A 15,942-nucleotide genomic window follows, 5' to 3' on the forward strand; every position below is an offset into this window, starting at 1 on the left:
AGCTTATGGTGATGCGGTGGCCAGTCTTCGAGCAGAGCAGTGAGTAACACAATACAAGTAAAATAAAAATGAAAAAAGAAAAGGAATTGAGTTCTTTGAATTTTGCATAAGGTAGAAGATAGAAGATAAATGAGAAAATATTTTGCAAGAGAGAGAGAGAGAGTTAGCGAAAAAGAGATGAGTAGTAAAAGCGAAGATGATTAGTGCATTTAGTTTCGTTTTAAAAATTAATATTTCAATTAAATCACAACCTTTAAAATTTATTTTTTCACGTGCCAATCATCGGCTTAAGCAACATGACCAAAACTTGAACTTTAGTAATTGGAGCAGATCCAAACTCATACATTAAACCACTTATAATTAGGGGTGGCAAAGCGGACGGTGTCATATGCCCGCAAAAAAAAAAAAAAAAAGCGGGCGGGCAAGCCCGCAAATTAAAATGGGCATAAAAACCTAGCCCGCCCCGCTAGGGTGGCGGGCGGCGGGCTTGCCTGCCTATTTTTTTATTTATTATTTTTCTTTTTTTAATAGATTTTTTTACATTTTAATTGGATTTTTTACATAATTTTTAAAACAATTTTTTATAAAGCATTTTTTAACAAATTTTACTTAAAAAAATTGCATATATTAACAAATAAATGTATAAAATAAAACCATCAAGAATTAGAATTAGTAGAATTAACTTAAAAAATAGCGGATTTCAACGGAGCGGCGGACTATGGCGGACGACGGGCCTAAAATATCAACCAAACCCGCCATTTTTTTGGCGGGTGCGCGGGTCGGCCCGGCGGGCCATGACCCGTTTTGCCACCCCTACTTACAATGGAGATGTTGAATAATTTTTTAATAGTCGAATGTTTCCAATTATGTGTTGAATGAAATGTTGAACATGATGTGGATTAATTGGTGTTGAATATATTCAACATGTTGAATAAGAAGAGAGTGAGAACCACATCATATACTTTGCAAAATCTTATTGGTTGTTTTGATTATTTAGATTTTTATTTCATCATAATTATTTGGGACAATTATTTTATAATAAATCAATTTTTAATTTATTTTTATTTTCACCAAAATTCATTATTTTGTTGTCTATAAATAGAGACTTGGTTAATTTGATTTGAACAAAAAAAATCGTGTTTTTTCTCTTTGGTTGTTCTATTTAGGCTCCAATAAATTCTTATTTGTAGTTCTAAACATCTGTTTAGTGAAATAGATCCCAACAATAACCCTTTTAACACCCAAAATTCTACTTACTGTATTGTATTGCAATTTAAGTTTTTTTGTAATTTTATTTTTAATGATCATCTTTATACTTGCAATGAAAAAAATTAATTAAAAATATAAAATTAGAAAAATAAAATTCAAATAAATTATTAAATTAAAAAAAATATTTAACTTTTAATTATTTAAATTTAATTTCAATCGATAATTGTTATTAATATCTAATCACAAACACAAAAATATAAAAGAAAATAAGAATATAAAATAAAAGTGGTGGGGTGGGGTGTTGAATTTTATTAAACTAAACCATTATAGTAAGTAAGTAAAAGTTGAGTGAATGTTGAATTATTAGGTGAAAGAGAGAGAAGATGATTTGGAGTGTAAAAATTAAAAAAAAGAAGGGAGTTGAATCCATGAACCATTGTAAATATTCTTAAGGCTATGTTTTAGAGTTTGAAGGTGAGGGACAAGAAGGACTTCGAAAATTATTATTTTTTAAAAAAAAATATAGAAAATTTGTTAACATTTTAAAAAAAATTGTTTAAAATAATAAAATAATATTTATCATTAATGTATTTTTGAAATATTATAACAACAAATCATTAATGTATTTTTACTTTTTGAAATATTATAACAACAAAAATTATATTTGAATATTTTATTTAAATCTTCAAAAAAAAATTTTAATATAATTTTTGAGTTCTTCAAATTAAAGAATTTTTGGTGTTATAAAAATTCTCCAAACTAAAATCTTTTTGATATTTTCTCCAATATTTCATATTTTTCAAAACTCTCCATTGACTTCCTCTTCAAACTTTCAAATTTAGAGTAACTTATAAAATAATAATTATTACTTTCTCCGGCCTAAATTATAAGCAAATATGAAATAAAAAAATATATTTGTTTATAATAATGACTAAACCGATAAAAATTAAAACAAATTGATTCAAACACCTAAAATTAGCACCGCCGTTCCTCCAATCGTTTCTCCGCGCGTTCATTCGTTCGCGGCACAACCACTTTCGCCGTAAGTTTCTCTTTTCTCGCTGCGCCGCCGTTCTCCCCCTTCATCGCAGAGCTAATCTTTTTTACGTTGCTGTTCATTACAATTCCTCGCCACGACTTGCGTTTTTGCAGCCGCCACACCATCTTCTCCGTTGTCTTCACAGCTTCTCAGGTCTCTGTCTTCCATTCCATCTCACCGGCATCTCCCGCACGGTAACCTTTTATCTCCACCACCTCCTTCTATAGTATTTCCCTTTCAACCTTCATCCATACTAAGTTCAATTCATACTAAGTACGATTACTGTTCGTGTTCGTTTTTCCATTACCTTCAAATTGAAACCCTAATATTTTTTATTCTTTATGAACATGTCCTGTTTGTTAACTTAATGGTTACTGTTATTGTGTAGCTCTTAGTTTTTAAAGTTATCGAAAGAAATCCTTGACCAATTGTCAGAGATGTCTGAGAAATTCTCGCCGGCGCTTCGGATAGGAGATCTCAATGATTTCATTGCACCGTCACAGGCATGCATAGTCTCTCTCAAAGGGGCGAAAAAGCCCAATAAAGTCGAGGTAGAAAGTTTTGAATTCTTGTTTTGCAGCTTAACTTAATAAAGTCATTTTAATTTGCTCAATAGTTGTGAAACCGAAGAAAGCTTGTTTCTTAAGTTTTGCTTTGCTTTCTTAACTCTAGGTGTCAATCGCTGACAAACAAGTGAAGTCGGAACCTGTTAAAATTTCGCTCAAGGATTGTTTGGCATGCAGGTAATCATCTCTCTCTAGCTCTTTCTCTCTCTACTTTTTGTCTCGTATCGTCGTTGTTGGTTTTTGGCTGTTGTGATGTTTGTCTTTTAAGTATTTGGTAAATATGCCCAATGATATTGTTGCAGAGTGAAAATACTTTGTCTCTTCATCTTAGAGGGATTTAGGGGATAAGAACAATAACATTACTCAGGAGTTTATATTGATCTAAGGGTAGATAAGCTGTCAGTCATTTTAAATGGTGACATGCATCATAATCTGTCTAGACAAGATACCAGCTAATACATTTATTTTGTAGAAAAGCACGACACTCACCCTTTGGACTCCCCTCTTCCCCTTTCCATTTCCTCTCCCATCTCTTCCGTCCCTTCTATGGAGGTTCATGCTTTGGTGTTGGAACTTGGAAATGAATGTAAGAAGGAGGTTATTGTTTGTGTTGGAACTTGGAAATGAATGTAAGAAGGAGGTTATTGTTTGTGTTGAAGCTTTGAACGTGGTTTCACTGGCTAGGGTTAGTTTTGTAGGTAGTAGTTCTTGGTGGAGCCACATTGGTTCTAAATTGATGTTTTCAAGCAAGGGAAATGAGATTCATGGTGAAGAATGTGTTGGTTGCAGGTGGTTCAGTTCACAAATGACTGGCTTGTTGGAAGTACTGGCAATAATTTATTTTGTTTTTGCTGCGAGTTGATTTTACTGGTCATGTGAACACTTGAGAACCGACAAAATCACATTATTTGGTGATGGATTCAACCCTACAATGTTCTGGTTCTGTGGAGTTTTTTTTTGCTAAGTATGCTTGAGTGGGGCCAAGCGATTCTTTACAAGTCGCAAACATTGGAGAAGAGCATTTTAAAGCCTTAAATAAATGCTGCTTGCTTTGAGCTTTAGATATATAGTTGTTAGTTCATCCTGTATTTTCTGTATTAAGTGCACATAAAAGGTTAATTAAAAGCTTGATGTTGATTATGCTTCTAAATCTACGATGTAGTTGCTAATGTCAAAGCGCAAGTTACTAAGTGTTTTACGAAATTATAATGTTTGTTTGGTAATACAGTGGATGTGTCACATCAGCAGAGACAGTTTTGCTGGAGAAGCAAGGTTTGGATGAGTTTCTATCCAATATTAATCAAGGAAAGGCAGTGATAGTGTCTGTTTCTCCTCAATCGAGGGCTTCTATTGCAGCCCATTTTGGTGTTTCTCCTATTCAGGTGACACTTTGCTCTTGGTCACAAATTCTCAGTGTTTCTTATAAGCTGCTTCTTTGAAATAAATTTGGGAAGCTAAGTTCCAAGTTCTTGATCTGTCAGGGTTAAGTGTATAACTTTTGATCTTTCAGGCTTTCAAAAAACTGACAAGATTTTTCAAATCTTTGGGAGTGAGGGCTATTTTTGATACAAGTTGCAGTAGAGACTTGACCCTAGTCGAATCTTGTGTGGAATTCATCACAAGATATAGACAAAATCAATTGGTAGATGATGAGAGGAGTAAGTCAAGCCTACCCATGATTGCATCTGCATGCCCAGGTATAGAAATTCAACTTAAGTTTGGCCTATCGTTTCTGTGAAGCGTATATATTTGGATGCTAGACATGAATTGAAACATGCATAATGACATAGCAATATTCAAATCTAAGAACAAAACTCAGTGTAGTGTTATTAAAAATTATGTAAGGTTACCTTACTAAGGTATTAACTTATTAGTAACTATATTTCTAGGAGTCATATTTGACACGTGTTTAAACTTAGGTAGAAGGTATGAAGATATGTTGGATGGTATGATTATTTTAATCCTGGGTTTAGAAGTAGGAAATTGAACTGGAATTCAGAAAGTTGTATTTACTACGATCCATGCTTTTCACCGACACGGCTCCTCATTTTTATTGTGAAAGACTGAAAGGAGCATGATTACTTTTTAATAGGTTTTAGTGGTAAGTCTTGAGTCGTGGAGGAAATATTCTTACGTTTTGATTATTGGTGTGAACATATGCAGGTTGGATATGCTATGCTGAAAAGACACTTGGATCATTTATTCTACCTTACATTTCAACAGTGAAGAGCCCCCAACAAACAATTGGAACTATCATAAAGCGCTATGTATGCGAAGATATGAAACTCAGGTTGTGATTTTACTCCAAAATCCAAATAATAACTTGAGAGCTATGTTGTTAATCTCGAAAAGCGGCATGTCGCGGTCAACCCCAAAATGGGAGCGGCGCGGGCGCTATTATAGCTACGAGGACGCTAAAAAATAAATATTTTAATAGCACTTACAGGCTGAAAACATATAAATACCAATAAAAACTCAAATTTCATGAAGTCTTGAGCAATAAAATACTTCCAAAACATTCCAACATACTTCCAAATAGCAATAAAGTTCAAGAAAACAAACACTTACATCTAAATCTTAAAATAACTAAACATCAACCCTCTAATAAAAGTTCAAGAATCATTAAAATCTAGGTTGTCTTCATCATCACTTACCCCAAATTTGTGAGGGTTAACTAATCCTTTGATGATATCTTACAACCTATGTTATGTTTGGCATGCTGCAACTACTAGAGTAACATGGTTATTAAAATGATTGACTATTTGTTTCAACAGGCCAGAAGAAGTATACCATGTCACAGTTATGCCTTGTTATGATAAGAAGCTAGAGGCTTCTAGGGATGACTTTGTTTTTCAATTAGAGCCCCATGCTGAAGGGCATGAAGGCGAAGAAGATAACTTGATTTTGGAGGTAGATTCAGTACTGACAACTGGAGAGATCTTGGAATTGATTCAGGTTAGTAAATTTTATGCATACCTGCATACCATCATTTTTTGTGAGAATTCTTTTCTTTTACTATTGATGTGTATATTAACTCATGTTTGCGGTTCAATCTTTCAGTCAAAAGAAGTTGATTTTAAGAGCATAGAAGAGGCTCCTTTGGATAAACTGTAAGAGACTTATAACTGTTTCCTTTGCTTAAGTTGCCGTGATTGTCAAACAAGGATATTCTGACACAGTGTGGTGCTTGCAGGTTAACAAATATTAATGAAGAAGGACACCTATACGGGGTCCGTGGAAGCTCTGGAGGTTATGCAGAAACAATATTCCGATATGCTGCTAAAACACTTTTTGGAAGACATATTGATGGCCCTTTGAACTTTAGAAACATTAGAAATTCAGATTTTCAGGAAGTTACTTTGGAGGTAAGTTGTTACAAACTTCTTTATATATAAATATTCTTTTCAGGAATTTTGTCAGATCTTAGGACCTTTGATTTGAATATCTAGCTAAACAAAAAATTGGTATTTATGTTAGCATAATAACTAACTGAAGAGCCATTTGAAGAACCATGTATGTTATAAAGGTTGTTATCCACCTTAGGAAAGGTTTATCTATTGTATTTTACTATAAAAAAGTTGTTATCTACCTGTGAAGAACTATTCCATAATGACATGAATTTTCAGCAGTTTACAGGGGCAATATGTTTTGAAACTCATCTCTCTATTTCTTGTGAGTTATTATTCTGACATGACGTTACCAAGATAAAATTCAAGAGATTGCTGTCCATTATAGCCAGAGTTTGTTTCTCTTTGTGTATGTTCTTCATATTTTTAAAAATGTCATTTTAAAACCTTCCCTCTGTTTCAAAACTTAATTGAACTTCAACTATTTTGGTTTCATACTACCATTCATGACAGGAATGAGGTAGTCGAAGTGCTCCAAAATTGTCCCAAACTAAAAGCTTTTTACTTTAATAAGTTTTGTTTCTCAGGCAGAGAAACTGTTGGTGTTTTTACATGCAAAAATTCAAAATATAAATTTGTAATTCCAGGATTTGACAAGTATGAAATATTATGAAGTGTTATAAAATACAGTAGGTTTCGGAATGCCAGAGTCGACCAGGCACTGCTGTGAAGCAATCCTAAGGTTAAAAACTCAAAAAATGGAATGAGAGGAAACAAGTATTAAATAAATACAAGTACTTGTGCAATTGTTATTATCTATATGTTTGGAGTGTGCTTAAAATATAGTAGGTTTCGGAATGCCGGAGTAGACCAGCTGTATGCACTGTTGCGAAGCAATCCTAAGGTTAAAAACTCAAAAAATGAAATGAGAGGAAACAAGTATTAAATAAATAAAAGTACTTGTGCAATTGTTATTATGCAGATGTTTAGAGTGTGCTTAAAATATAGTGGGTTTCGGAATGCTGGAGTTGACCAGTTGTATGCACTGTTGTGAAGCAATCCTAAAGTTAAAAACTGCAAAAATGGAATGAGAGGAAACAAGTATTCAATAAATACAAGTACTTGTGTATGTACTTGTGCAATGGTTACTATCAAGATGTTTGGAGTGTGCTTAAAATACAGAGCAATTCAGTATTTCAAAAGCTTATTTAGGTTATAGACCTTTGAGATGTGTGCAATACAGTGTTGTCAAATATCGGTTATATCGCCGATATACCGGTTTTCCATATCGGAATTTGCCTGGTTTTCCATATCGGAATTTGCCTTTCCGATACGAGATCCGATATTCCGTTTCAATTTCGCGACGCTCCGCATATCGGCCGTTTTCCCCTATACCGGTATACCGGTTTTGGATTCCATATCAGAAATTATTTTTTTCTGATTATTTTTTTAACAAGTTATATTAAAAAATAATTTAAATATTGAATGTGAAGAGGTGGAAGGTTAAAGTAGGCTAGGTGAAGAGGTGGGACAGTAAAAGATGGACAGTAATAATTAGTAATGGGCTGTGAAGAGGTGAAGAGGTGCACAATATTTGAAGAGGTGGAGTAATAATTACGTGGTCAAGAGTATGGATATTAACATAATAATTAATAATGGGCTGTGAAGAGGTGCACAGTATTTGAAGAGGTGAAGTGATAATTGGGAAGCTGTTTATAGAGAGCAGCAGGTGTTGGAGAGCCTACAAGATGTACTAGACAAACAACTAAAAAGAGAAAAGCAACTCCAAACCCCAATGTTATTGGCACTTCATCTAAAACAAAGAAGTCGGCTGCATCTAGGAAAGGAAAGCAACATGTGGTTGAAGAGCAAGATCCTGTTTTTGTAGAATCAGAAGAAGAATTTGAGGATATTATTTCAGATGATTCAATTGAAGAAGCTGAAGGATATGCCTCACTATCGGAAAATGAGGACAATGATTATGTTGGGGAATAATTAGACCTTTATCACTAGTTATGCTTAGAAGAACTACTAGTTATTCCTTATTTTGAAGTTTGAAGCTTAGAAGTTATGCTTAGAAGAACTACTAGTTATTCCTTATTTTGAAGTTTGAAGCTTAGAAGTTATGCTTAGAAGAACTACCGTTTTAAGTCATTTTGATTTTGAATTTTGAAGTTTGACCTACTTGGTTGTTAGAACTTGTCATTTTGAGTTTAATCTTATTTAAACTTTTTAATTTAAAAGTTGTTTATGTCAAGTAGCTTTTTTGTGTTTCATGTTTTATTTTAATCGCTTTTGTGGTTTCCGATATTTGCCCGTTACGATATCCGATATTTCTCATATCGGATTTTTGGTGATCCGATATTTTCCGCGATCCGATATTAACAACACTGGTGCAATAGGAGACTTGCAATAAAATAGAGTCAGATGCTCTGCTGAAGTTATGTCGGGAGTGGGGTTTAAACTTAAGAGTCTCGATCCCTCTTTGTCACTCCTCTCCTTAAATCCCCCCAGCCCCTAAGCAATCCTTAGATTCCCTTCTAAAGGGAATGATTATCATGCAAACCAGGTTATTTGCTTATAATAATATATACATCTTTTGTGAGGTTTGTATATAAAATTCATGTTCCACTTCTTTTTTTTTATATTATTTAAGGTGAACACTCCGGTACCCTTGAGTTTAGTTGGGTACCGGTATCCTCAACCAATCAAATAGTAGAATTCAATGCCACATCACTTTTATATTTTATTTTATTTGAAAATAAATTAAAAGTAAAATTCAATTTGTACTAAAGGTACTGGTACCCAACTTAAACTCATGGGTACCAAAGAATTTACCATTATTTAATTACTTAAGAGGAATATGGTGTTATAAAGCTTCCACAAGATCCAAACAAGGGTTAGATACTGCCAATTCACATTACAAATCAGGGTTTCGACCTCTTCATATTTTTTAAAATGTCATTTCATATCACATTGTTGTTAAGATTAGGTTATTAGTTTTTGAATCAGGATTTGTAAATTGGGGTTAGTTCTTACTATTTATTGAGATTTCGTCTTTATTTTGGATTATTCCCATTCCAGCTTAGAATATGATATCTTATTGGTATTGGGTTGTTTGGCTATGTTGGGTCCATATCAAACAGTTGAGATACCTTTCTAATGTAACAATAATGGATAGATAGATATTGGTTTCTTCTAAGAGTGTTTGCATCCTATTTCGGGAAGGCTAGTACTACTCGTGCTCACTATTCTAAATCTTATTGTCTATACAGGTGGATGGAGAAACAGTGTTGAAGTTTGCTCTCTGTTATGGTTTCCGGAATTTGCAAAACACACGAAAACTTAAAACAGGGAAATCTGATTATCATTTCCTGGAAATCATGGCATGCCCTTCAGGTACCATATTTCTCAATTATCTGGAATTGCATTAATTTGTTGCTTTTAGTGTTTTTCAATATTAATTTTTTCCAGAGACTCAGAAATAGGGTAGGTATTAACTGAAAACAATGCTCATTGATGAAGGTTGCTTAAATGGGGGTGGTCAAATCAAACCAATTTCAGGGCAATCCGCTAAAGGGCTGAGTCAGTTATTAGAATCAGTTTACATGGAAAATGTAAGTATTATCTTAGATTTGCTAGATTTTCAAGTTTTACTTCCTTTCTTTAAAAGTATGACTTGCTCGGGAACAGTGAAGTATCGAGCTATGCTTAGACTTGTGATGTTCTTATTTGGTTTTAAAATGTTTCCTGTTTTCATTTTTATTGGCAAAACAGTCCCTTAGTTTCTGTTTTCAAACATTTATATTTAGTTTTCAATATTCCTTGTACAAATCTTTAAAAACAGGGAAGAGAATAAAAGCAAGGGCAATTTTGCAAATTGAAAATGAAAATAGAAAATAAAAACAAAAGATGTTTTCTAAAACTAAACATGCCTATGTTTTTATTTTCAGATTTCACACTAATTTTTAATCACAAAGTTGTTATCTTGCATTCACTGTTCTCTATTGTAAAAGAGTAAAAAAGACTTTTTCTTATCGTCTTGCACAAATATTTGAGAACATAAAATACTTTCTATAACCGAAGATCCTTAGATTCTTGTAGGACATGGGATGTATGCTCTACAAAATTTGCTTATGTCCATGTACTACAATTCGTGTTTGAGTATAGGATAAGGAGTTTTTTAGGATATTTCATAAGGAATTAGCGAGGAAGATACTACGTATTAGTAAATGGGAGGGGAAGTAGAGGCTGAGAGCATCATTGAATATTGTATACTTTTGTGAATAGAGTAGCAACTGGAAGGGGAAATATTGGAGGAGAGTTTTCTCTCCAATCATTTCTATATCTTTTTATTCTTTCGTTTTCTTTCAATAAAATACTTTTTTCTATGAATTCAATTCTTTGGGTTCCTAACAATTGAGAGAGTGCCAATGTTGCTTGAGATGGAGGAAGTGCGTAAATGGAATCTGCTAACATTTATGGGGATAGACCCTTTTGGGTGGATGGCAAGTGCAGAATTTGTTTTTGAGGTTTAGGATATTCATGGGTTCCATAAGTTGCATTGGGTTCATGAGCATAGACGATGCAACACTATTTTGGTTTTGTTCTTGGCCAGTGTTTAAAAACTCGAGAGTTTACACGGAAACGATAGAGGATTGAAAAATCGTAACTCGAGAATCGTAACACGGAACGTAAGATTTTACTATTGATTAAAAATATATTTATATATGCATAATTTTATACACGTGTCTAAAAATAATCATATAAATAAAGGAAACACATTCCAAAAAAATCTTAAATTCACCATCATATCCATAAATTCATAACAAAAAAAAAAAAAACTTAATTCATATGGAAAACAATCTTTATAAAAAATTATAGTGAATAATAAATAATAAATAATTATTATTCATTTTAATAGTAATACAATAGTGATAATAATTATTATAGTGAATTAATGATTCTTTGTAATAAAGCTCCTGATTATAAGAAATAATATTTATTTATAGGAAAGAATGGATTAGTCAAAAAACGAACAGACAAAAAATAATAGCAATAATGACATAGATTTTACGTGGAATAGAAGAGTTTTAATGGGTGGAATTGGAACAGTTTGTTGAGAACAGAAAGAATTAATACATTGTTTAGCAAATTTCTTCATATTCTTAATTAAAATATCTACTAAACCCGACCCGGATCCATATTCATTTAAAAAATTAGGGTTTTTAAAAAAAAACCCAAAAAAGGGGCGGCCAAATCTTTTTAGCGCTGAACGATTTTGCTGCACAACTCGTACGAGTTCTCCGAGTTTGGGGATTCCGATTCCAACAGAGTCTCAGCACGACGGCATGGATTTGGAACGTAGAATCGTACGATTTTACGTCTTGACTCTCGTTTTTGCATACACTGTTCTTGGCATCAAGAAAACCCATATTTCATCTGGGAATCATTTTCCACAGTTTTGATTAGAAAATTTGGTGATCAGTACTAGGGAGCAAGGTCAATGTTGAATGTAACATACATACACTGCAAAAAAATGAAAACATACAGTTTATTGCTAGTCTGTCATATGGAGAGGACATGCCAAAAATGGAATCTGAAGTGTGGGAGGCAAAGATACAGGATGCCATAAATCCAACACTGTCAAGCGAGATGGGGTCGAAAAAAGAAATACTTGGGTTTGTGACGGAAACGGAAGCAACAAATGACTCTCTAGGGAGATCCTGGGTCTCACATTGGGTGAAAAGACTGACAAGAAGTGGAGGTGTGGTAGTGAAGAGACCTATTCTTGTTTTCAGAAGATTTCAGTCAGCCTTGTGTCACCGTTAAAACTGTAAAATCAGAAATCGTACACGAACCTGCATAGAAAACCAAATAACTAGACTCTTGAATGGCCCTGCACTATTGCTGAGAGCCCAGACGTCTACATGTGACAACTACTGGGTCGGTGTGGTAGTGAAGAGACCTATTCTTGTTTTCAGAAGATTTCAGTCAGCCTTGTGTCATTGTTAAAACTGTAAAATCAGAAATCGTACACAAACCTGCATAGAAAACCAAGTAACTAGACTCTTGAATGGCCCTGCACTATTGCTGAGAGCCCAGACGTCTACATGTGACAACTGCTGGGTCGATGAGGAAGAAAGCACCTGTGTGGGTGTAGTCATAGGGTCGATATAGACAAGAAAGGAGGATAACAAAGATAAGCGGGCATTTTTCGAATCGGGTCAACATCTAAACATTATGGGACTTGCCTAATCTAAAAATATACATAATCTATTGAGTAGGCCAGTGTCAAATACCTTTGTATCCAATGCTAGACGATATCTCTAGGAATTGGACGAAAGGTCGTTCCCTACAGCCCCAAGTCAGTCCTTCGCAACATTTGTCGTTGTAGCTTATGATGCATACACCATCCCCACTTCGAGTCCTTTAAGTAAGATCTATATGATGCCATAGGGTTAGGATCCACTCGATTTCTCAAGTTAAGGGTTAAGATCTAAATATGTCCCACATCAAGTGAATCCCACTATCATTAAATTCTTAAAAAAATGAATTTCTTTGTTTCTATCTCTCTAAATGGAGCCCTCTATTTCTTTCAAAAAACGAAAAGGATTCCAACTTTAATGGAACATGGGTCAAATGCCAAAGACAATAAAGAGGGACATGGGTTTGGAGCAGCAACAAAATTTGGAGGTGGGGTTGCTGGGTATCCAAAAAAGGTTATATGTTCTGCATGTGTTTCTCTTTTGTCCATTCCTTTTTGGAGGCAGGTTCATTGACTAAACGAGAAATTGGAAGCACATAATAGGGTGGTAACTGTGCTCGTTTGCCAGTATTACACATGACAGTTTTTTAGATCAGTAGGGGAGAGGACACGGTGAATAGAAAATCAGGAGGCACAGCATAGACAAAAGAGGTACATTCTATGAGTGAGCATCTCAATATACCCAATGGGCCTAACCCAAAGCACATCTAGCCCAATTGTATGCTTGTTTGGATACCAATCAGAAGTTGTACTTAAGTTGTGTGGGAAGGATTGTTCTAGGTTGGTTGCTATGGCTGGAAAGTGTTCAACTGTGAAATATGAAGTGGGCTAAAACAGAAACTGTTTTATCAAGCTCTAAACAGTGGGCTCCAAGAAACATACTTTTGTTTTTCTTACAACCTATGAAACAAGAATAATTTAGATTTTAATCTTGAGGACGGAATTGTTTTGAGAAGGGGTGTATTGTTATTATATAGGTTAAATGGGGAGATTTGTTAGGATATGAGGTAAGGACTTGGAGGAAAATATTCACTAATGGGGCTGTTGGGATTATCGTGTATAAATCAAGAGGTTATGGAGTTAGAGAGGGCTAATTGAGTATTGTAAATTCTTGTAAATAGAGTAGCAACTCTATCGGAGAAGGAGAAACCCTTGGAAGATAGTTTTCTTTCCCATTCTTTATTAATCTTAATAAAATAGTGTTCTTTCTTTGAACCCAATTTTCTGGATTCCTAAAACTTTGTCTTTGATTTAACACTATTTATTATTTTGAACCCAATTTTCTGGATTCCTAAAACTTGCTTCAAACCGGTCAGTAATTTGTAAATAGCTTCACCGGGGTTTTCTATTGTTTCTTTTCAGAGGTTCAATATTTTATACTGGGAATGATTATGTTTGTCCATGTGATAGGTTTTGACAGCAGAACCATTCGACAACCCCATTATTAAAGATTTATATGACAAGTGGCTTGAGCAGCCTGGTTCTGAGAAAGCTAGGAGATACATGCATACACAATATCATGCACTTGAGAAAAACATCACTTCTCAGTTACATGATTGGTGAGGTGTGTTGAAACTTAACTTATAGTAGTTTCCTCTCAAGGTAATTTTATGTTATTAAACGGAAGATTACTTTGATATATGTTCTCTGTCTCCTTGTTGGCATATTGGAGTGGAGTCATCCAATTTTGGTAGTAAACCCGGATATCACGTTTGTAATAGCTATAATGTATTCTCTTACAGTAATAATGTATAGTGTACCTCTGATTTACACATATTTATTTAGATAGAAGAAAGAACCACACAAACGTTTGTAATGGACCCTCCGGACCATACCTTTTTTTAGGGTCAATCAAAAGGACGTGCCTTAAATTTTCATGTGGTTCTGCTATTTTGGATATGATATTCAGGTTCTCAATTAAAGATATTCCAACTACGTGTCCTTGTTGTGAGTGATTAGGTGTGAGGATTAGAGATAGTGCCCGGTTGTTGGAGCACAAATTACATGCTTTGCATTTATCACCCTATGATGTTTCCAACCTCACATGGTGATATAACTAGTGCTTGGTGTATTAGTAAAATAATATTACTTGTTCACATTATAAATTTAATTTGATAGGTTATTTTATATAAAGACTTTTAATTACATTTTATCATACAAGTATTCTTAAAATTAATATAACTTGTCACCAATAATATGATTAGACTGTTAGGATTTGCAAAATAATTCGTCCGTGAGAAGTTTCTCATTTAAAGGAGCATTAAAATTTTATACTAGAATATACCATGTTTTTGATTTTGTTTAAAATCATAATGTCATCTTGATTGTGTTGATTTGTTAAACATACTATTAGTCCGAAAACAGTTGATCCGCTACTGCACATGTCTTTGTGCATGTTACAGTAATTGCAGCAAGTCAGATTTTCTTAGTATTACTCTAATGGGAATTTCCTTGTAACTTTTAGGAGTGAAAAAACCTGAAAACCTCGGAATGTTTTTTGGAAATGTATTTCCGAACGCACCTCAAATCAAATTTTAAGGTGTTTCGAAAATACATCTCTGAAAATACCCTGCAATTTATGTTTTTATGGTGACGTGGAATCTATTTTATCTTATTTTTATATTTTCTTTGCATTTTTGTTAACAAATTAAGATCAATTTTTTCTTCTACTTATTTTTTTTCCTTGTATTTTCGTTAACAAATTGAGATTAATTTTTTCTTCTACTTCTTTTTTTTTTGTGTGCGCACTTATTAACTATTTTCCTTATTTTTTTCCTTGCAGGTCTATTTTTATTTTGATATATAGATGGTTAAGATTTTTATTTCTTTACAGTACATATATTTTGTTATTAAATTTTTATAATGAATTATTTTTTCAATTTTAATTTAATTATTTTAATTTTTATTAGTAGTTTAAATAATAGTTACAAGATTTTATGACATATTTATGTTATTATGTGTTCATCTCCACCATTTTAAAGTTAAAATGAATAAATGATGATTGGTATAAAGAATTGTAAAAAAAAACGCTAGAGTAATTTGACAAAATTTTTATGATAGTTAGAAAAAAAGACGGATTGCATAATATGATACGAAAAAAATCATAAGAATGAGGAAATGAAATAAGTAAAGAAAAAAAAAAAAATTAATTTCTGATATGTATTTCTGAAATTCATCAATGGGTGAATTTAGAAAGACATCTCAAAAATTGAAAAATATGGTACGTTTAGATATACATCTTCAAAGTTAGAGGGTAAATTTCGCTAGAAGTTTTAAGAAGGTTCTAAGAAGATTAAAGGGTGTAAAAAAATTTCCTTTTCTCTAACTACCAATTTTAGTGAATATTTTTTTACTAGTAAATTCAAATTCGTATACTGATCTGAACATTAAAACTTTCTAGCAGTTGTTTCTTATTTTGATTGTTAAAAAAATAGTCTTTTTCATGATAATAGCTTTAAACAAACTTTTAATTTTATGCTATTTAATGAATGAATAATTTTTCTTTTTGGAAGA

At 33.2% G+C, this 15,942-nt stretch overlaps 1 protein-coding gene across 6 annotated transcripts; it reads left to right on the forward strand.

Moving 5' to 3' along the window:
- The first annotated feature begins 2,144 nt into the window (after positions 1-2,144).
- On the forward strand, positions 2,145-15,355 carry LOC131660431 (protein NAR1-like). Of its 6 annotated transcripts, none has more exons than XM_058929676.1 (13): positions 2,145-2,251; positions 2,362-2,442; positions 2,637-2,799; positions 2,921-2,991; positions 4,043-4,196; positions 4,325-4,511; positions 4,978-5,104; positions 5,589-5,769; positions 5,875-5,924; positions 6,008-6,179; positions 9,437-9,560; positions 9,687-9,778; positions 13,840-14,306. In XM_058929676.1, exons 3-13 carry the CDS (start codon positions 2,686-2,688, stop codon positions 13,990-13,992), a joined length of 1,425 nt encoding a protein of 474 aa, XP_058785659.1. In that variant the 5' UTR covers positions 2,145-2,251; positions 2,362-2,442; positions 2,637-2,685; the 3' UTR covers positions 13,993-14,306. The 6 variants fall into 6 exon arrangements, with proteins under 6 accessions (XP_058785659.1, XP_058785661.1, XP_058785658.1 ...); XM_058929678.1 differs by having other exon boundaries at positions 2,684-2,799; XM_058929675.1 differs by adding an exon at positions 15,212-15,355 and having other exon boundaries at positions 2,157-2,442; positions 13,840-14,031.
- Positions 15,356-15,942: the final 587 nt, after the last annotated feature.

The sequence above is a fragment of the Vicia villosa genome, linkage group LG3 (assembly GCF_029867415.1).
Source record: "Vicia villosa cultivar HV-30 ecotype Madison, WI linkage group LG3, Vvil1.0, whole genome shotgun sequence".
NCBI classification, from domain to species: Eukaryota; Viridiplantae; Streptophyta; class Magnoliopsida; order Fabales; family Fabaceae; genus Vicia; species Vicia villosa.

Bases quoted from the DNA above. Each gene is read 5' to 3' on its own strand.
- LOC131660431 (XM_058929676.1), top strand. From the start codon at position 2,686: ATGTCTGAGAAATTCTCGCCGGCGCTTCGGATAGGAGATCTCAATGAT. The intron at 2,800-2,920 runs GTAGAAAGTTTT...TCTTAACTCTAG, and splicing joins AAAAGCCCAATAAAGTCGAG to GTGTCAATCGCTGACAAACA. The intron at 2,992-4,042 runs GTAATCATCTCT...TTGGTAATACAG, and splicing joins AAGGATTGTTTGGCATGCAG to TGGATGTGTCACATCAGCAG.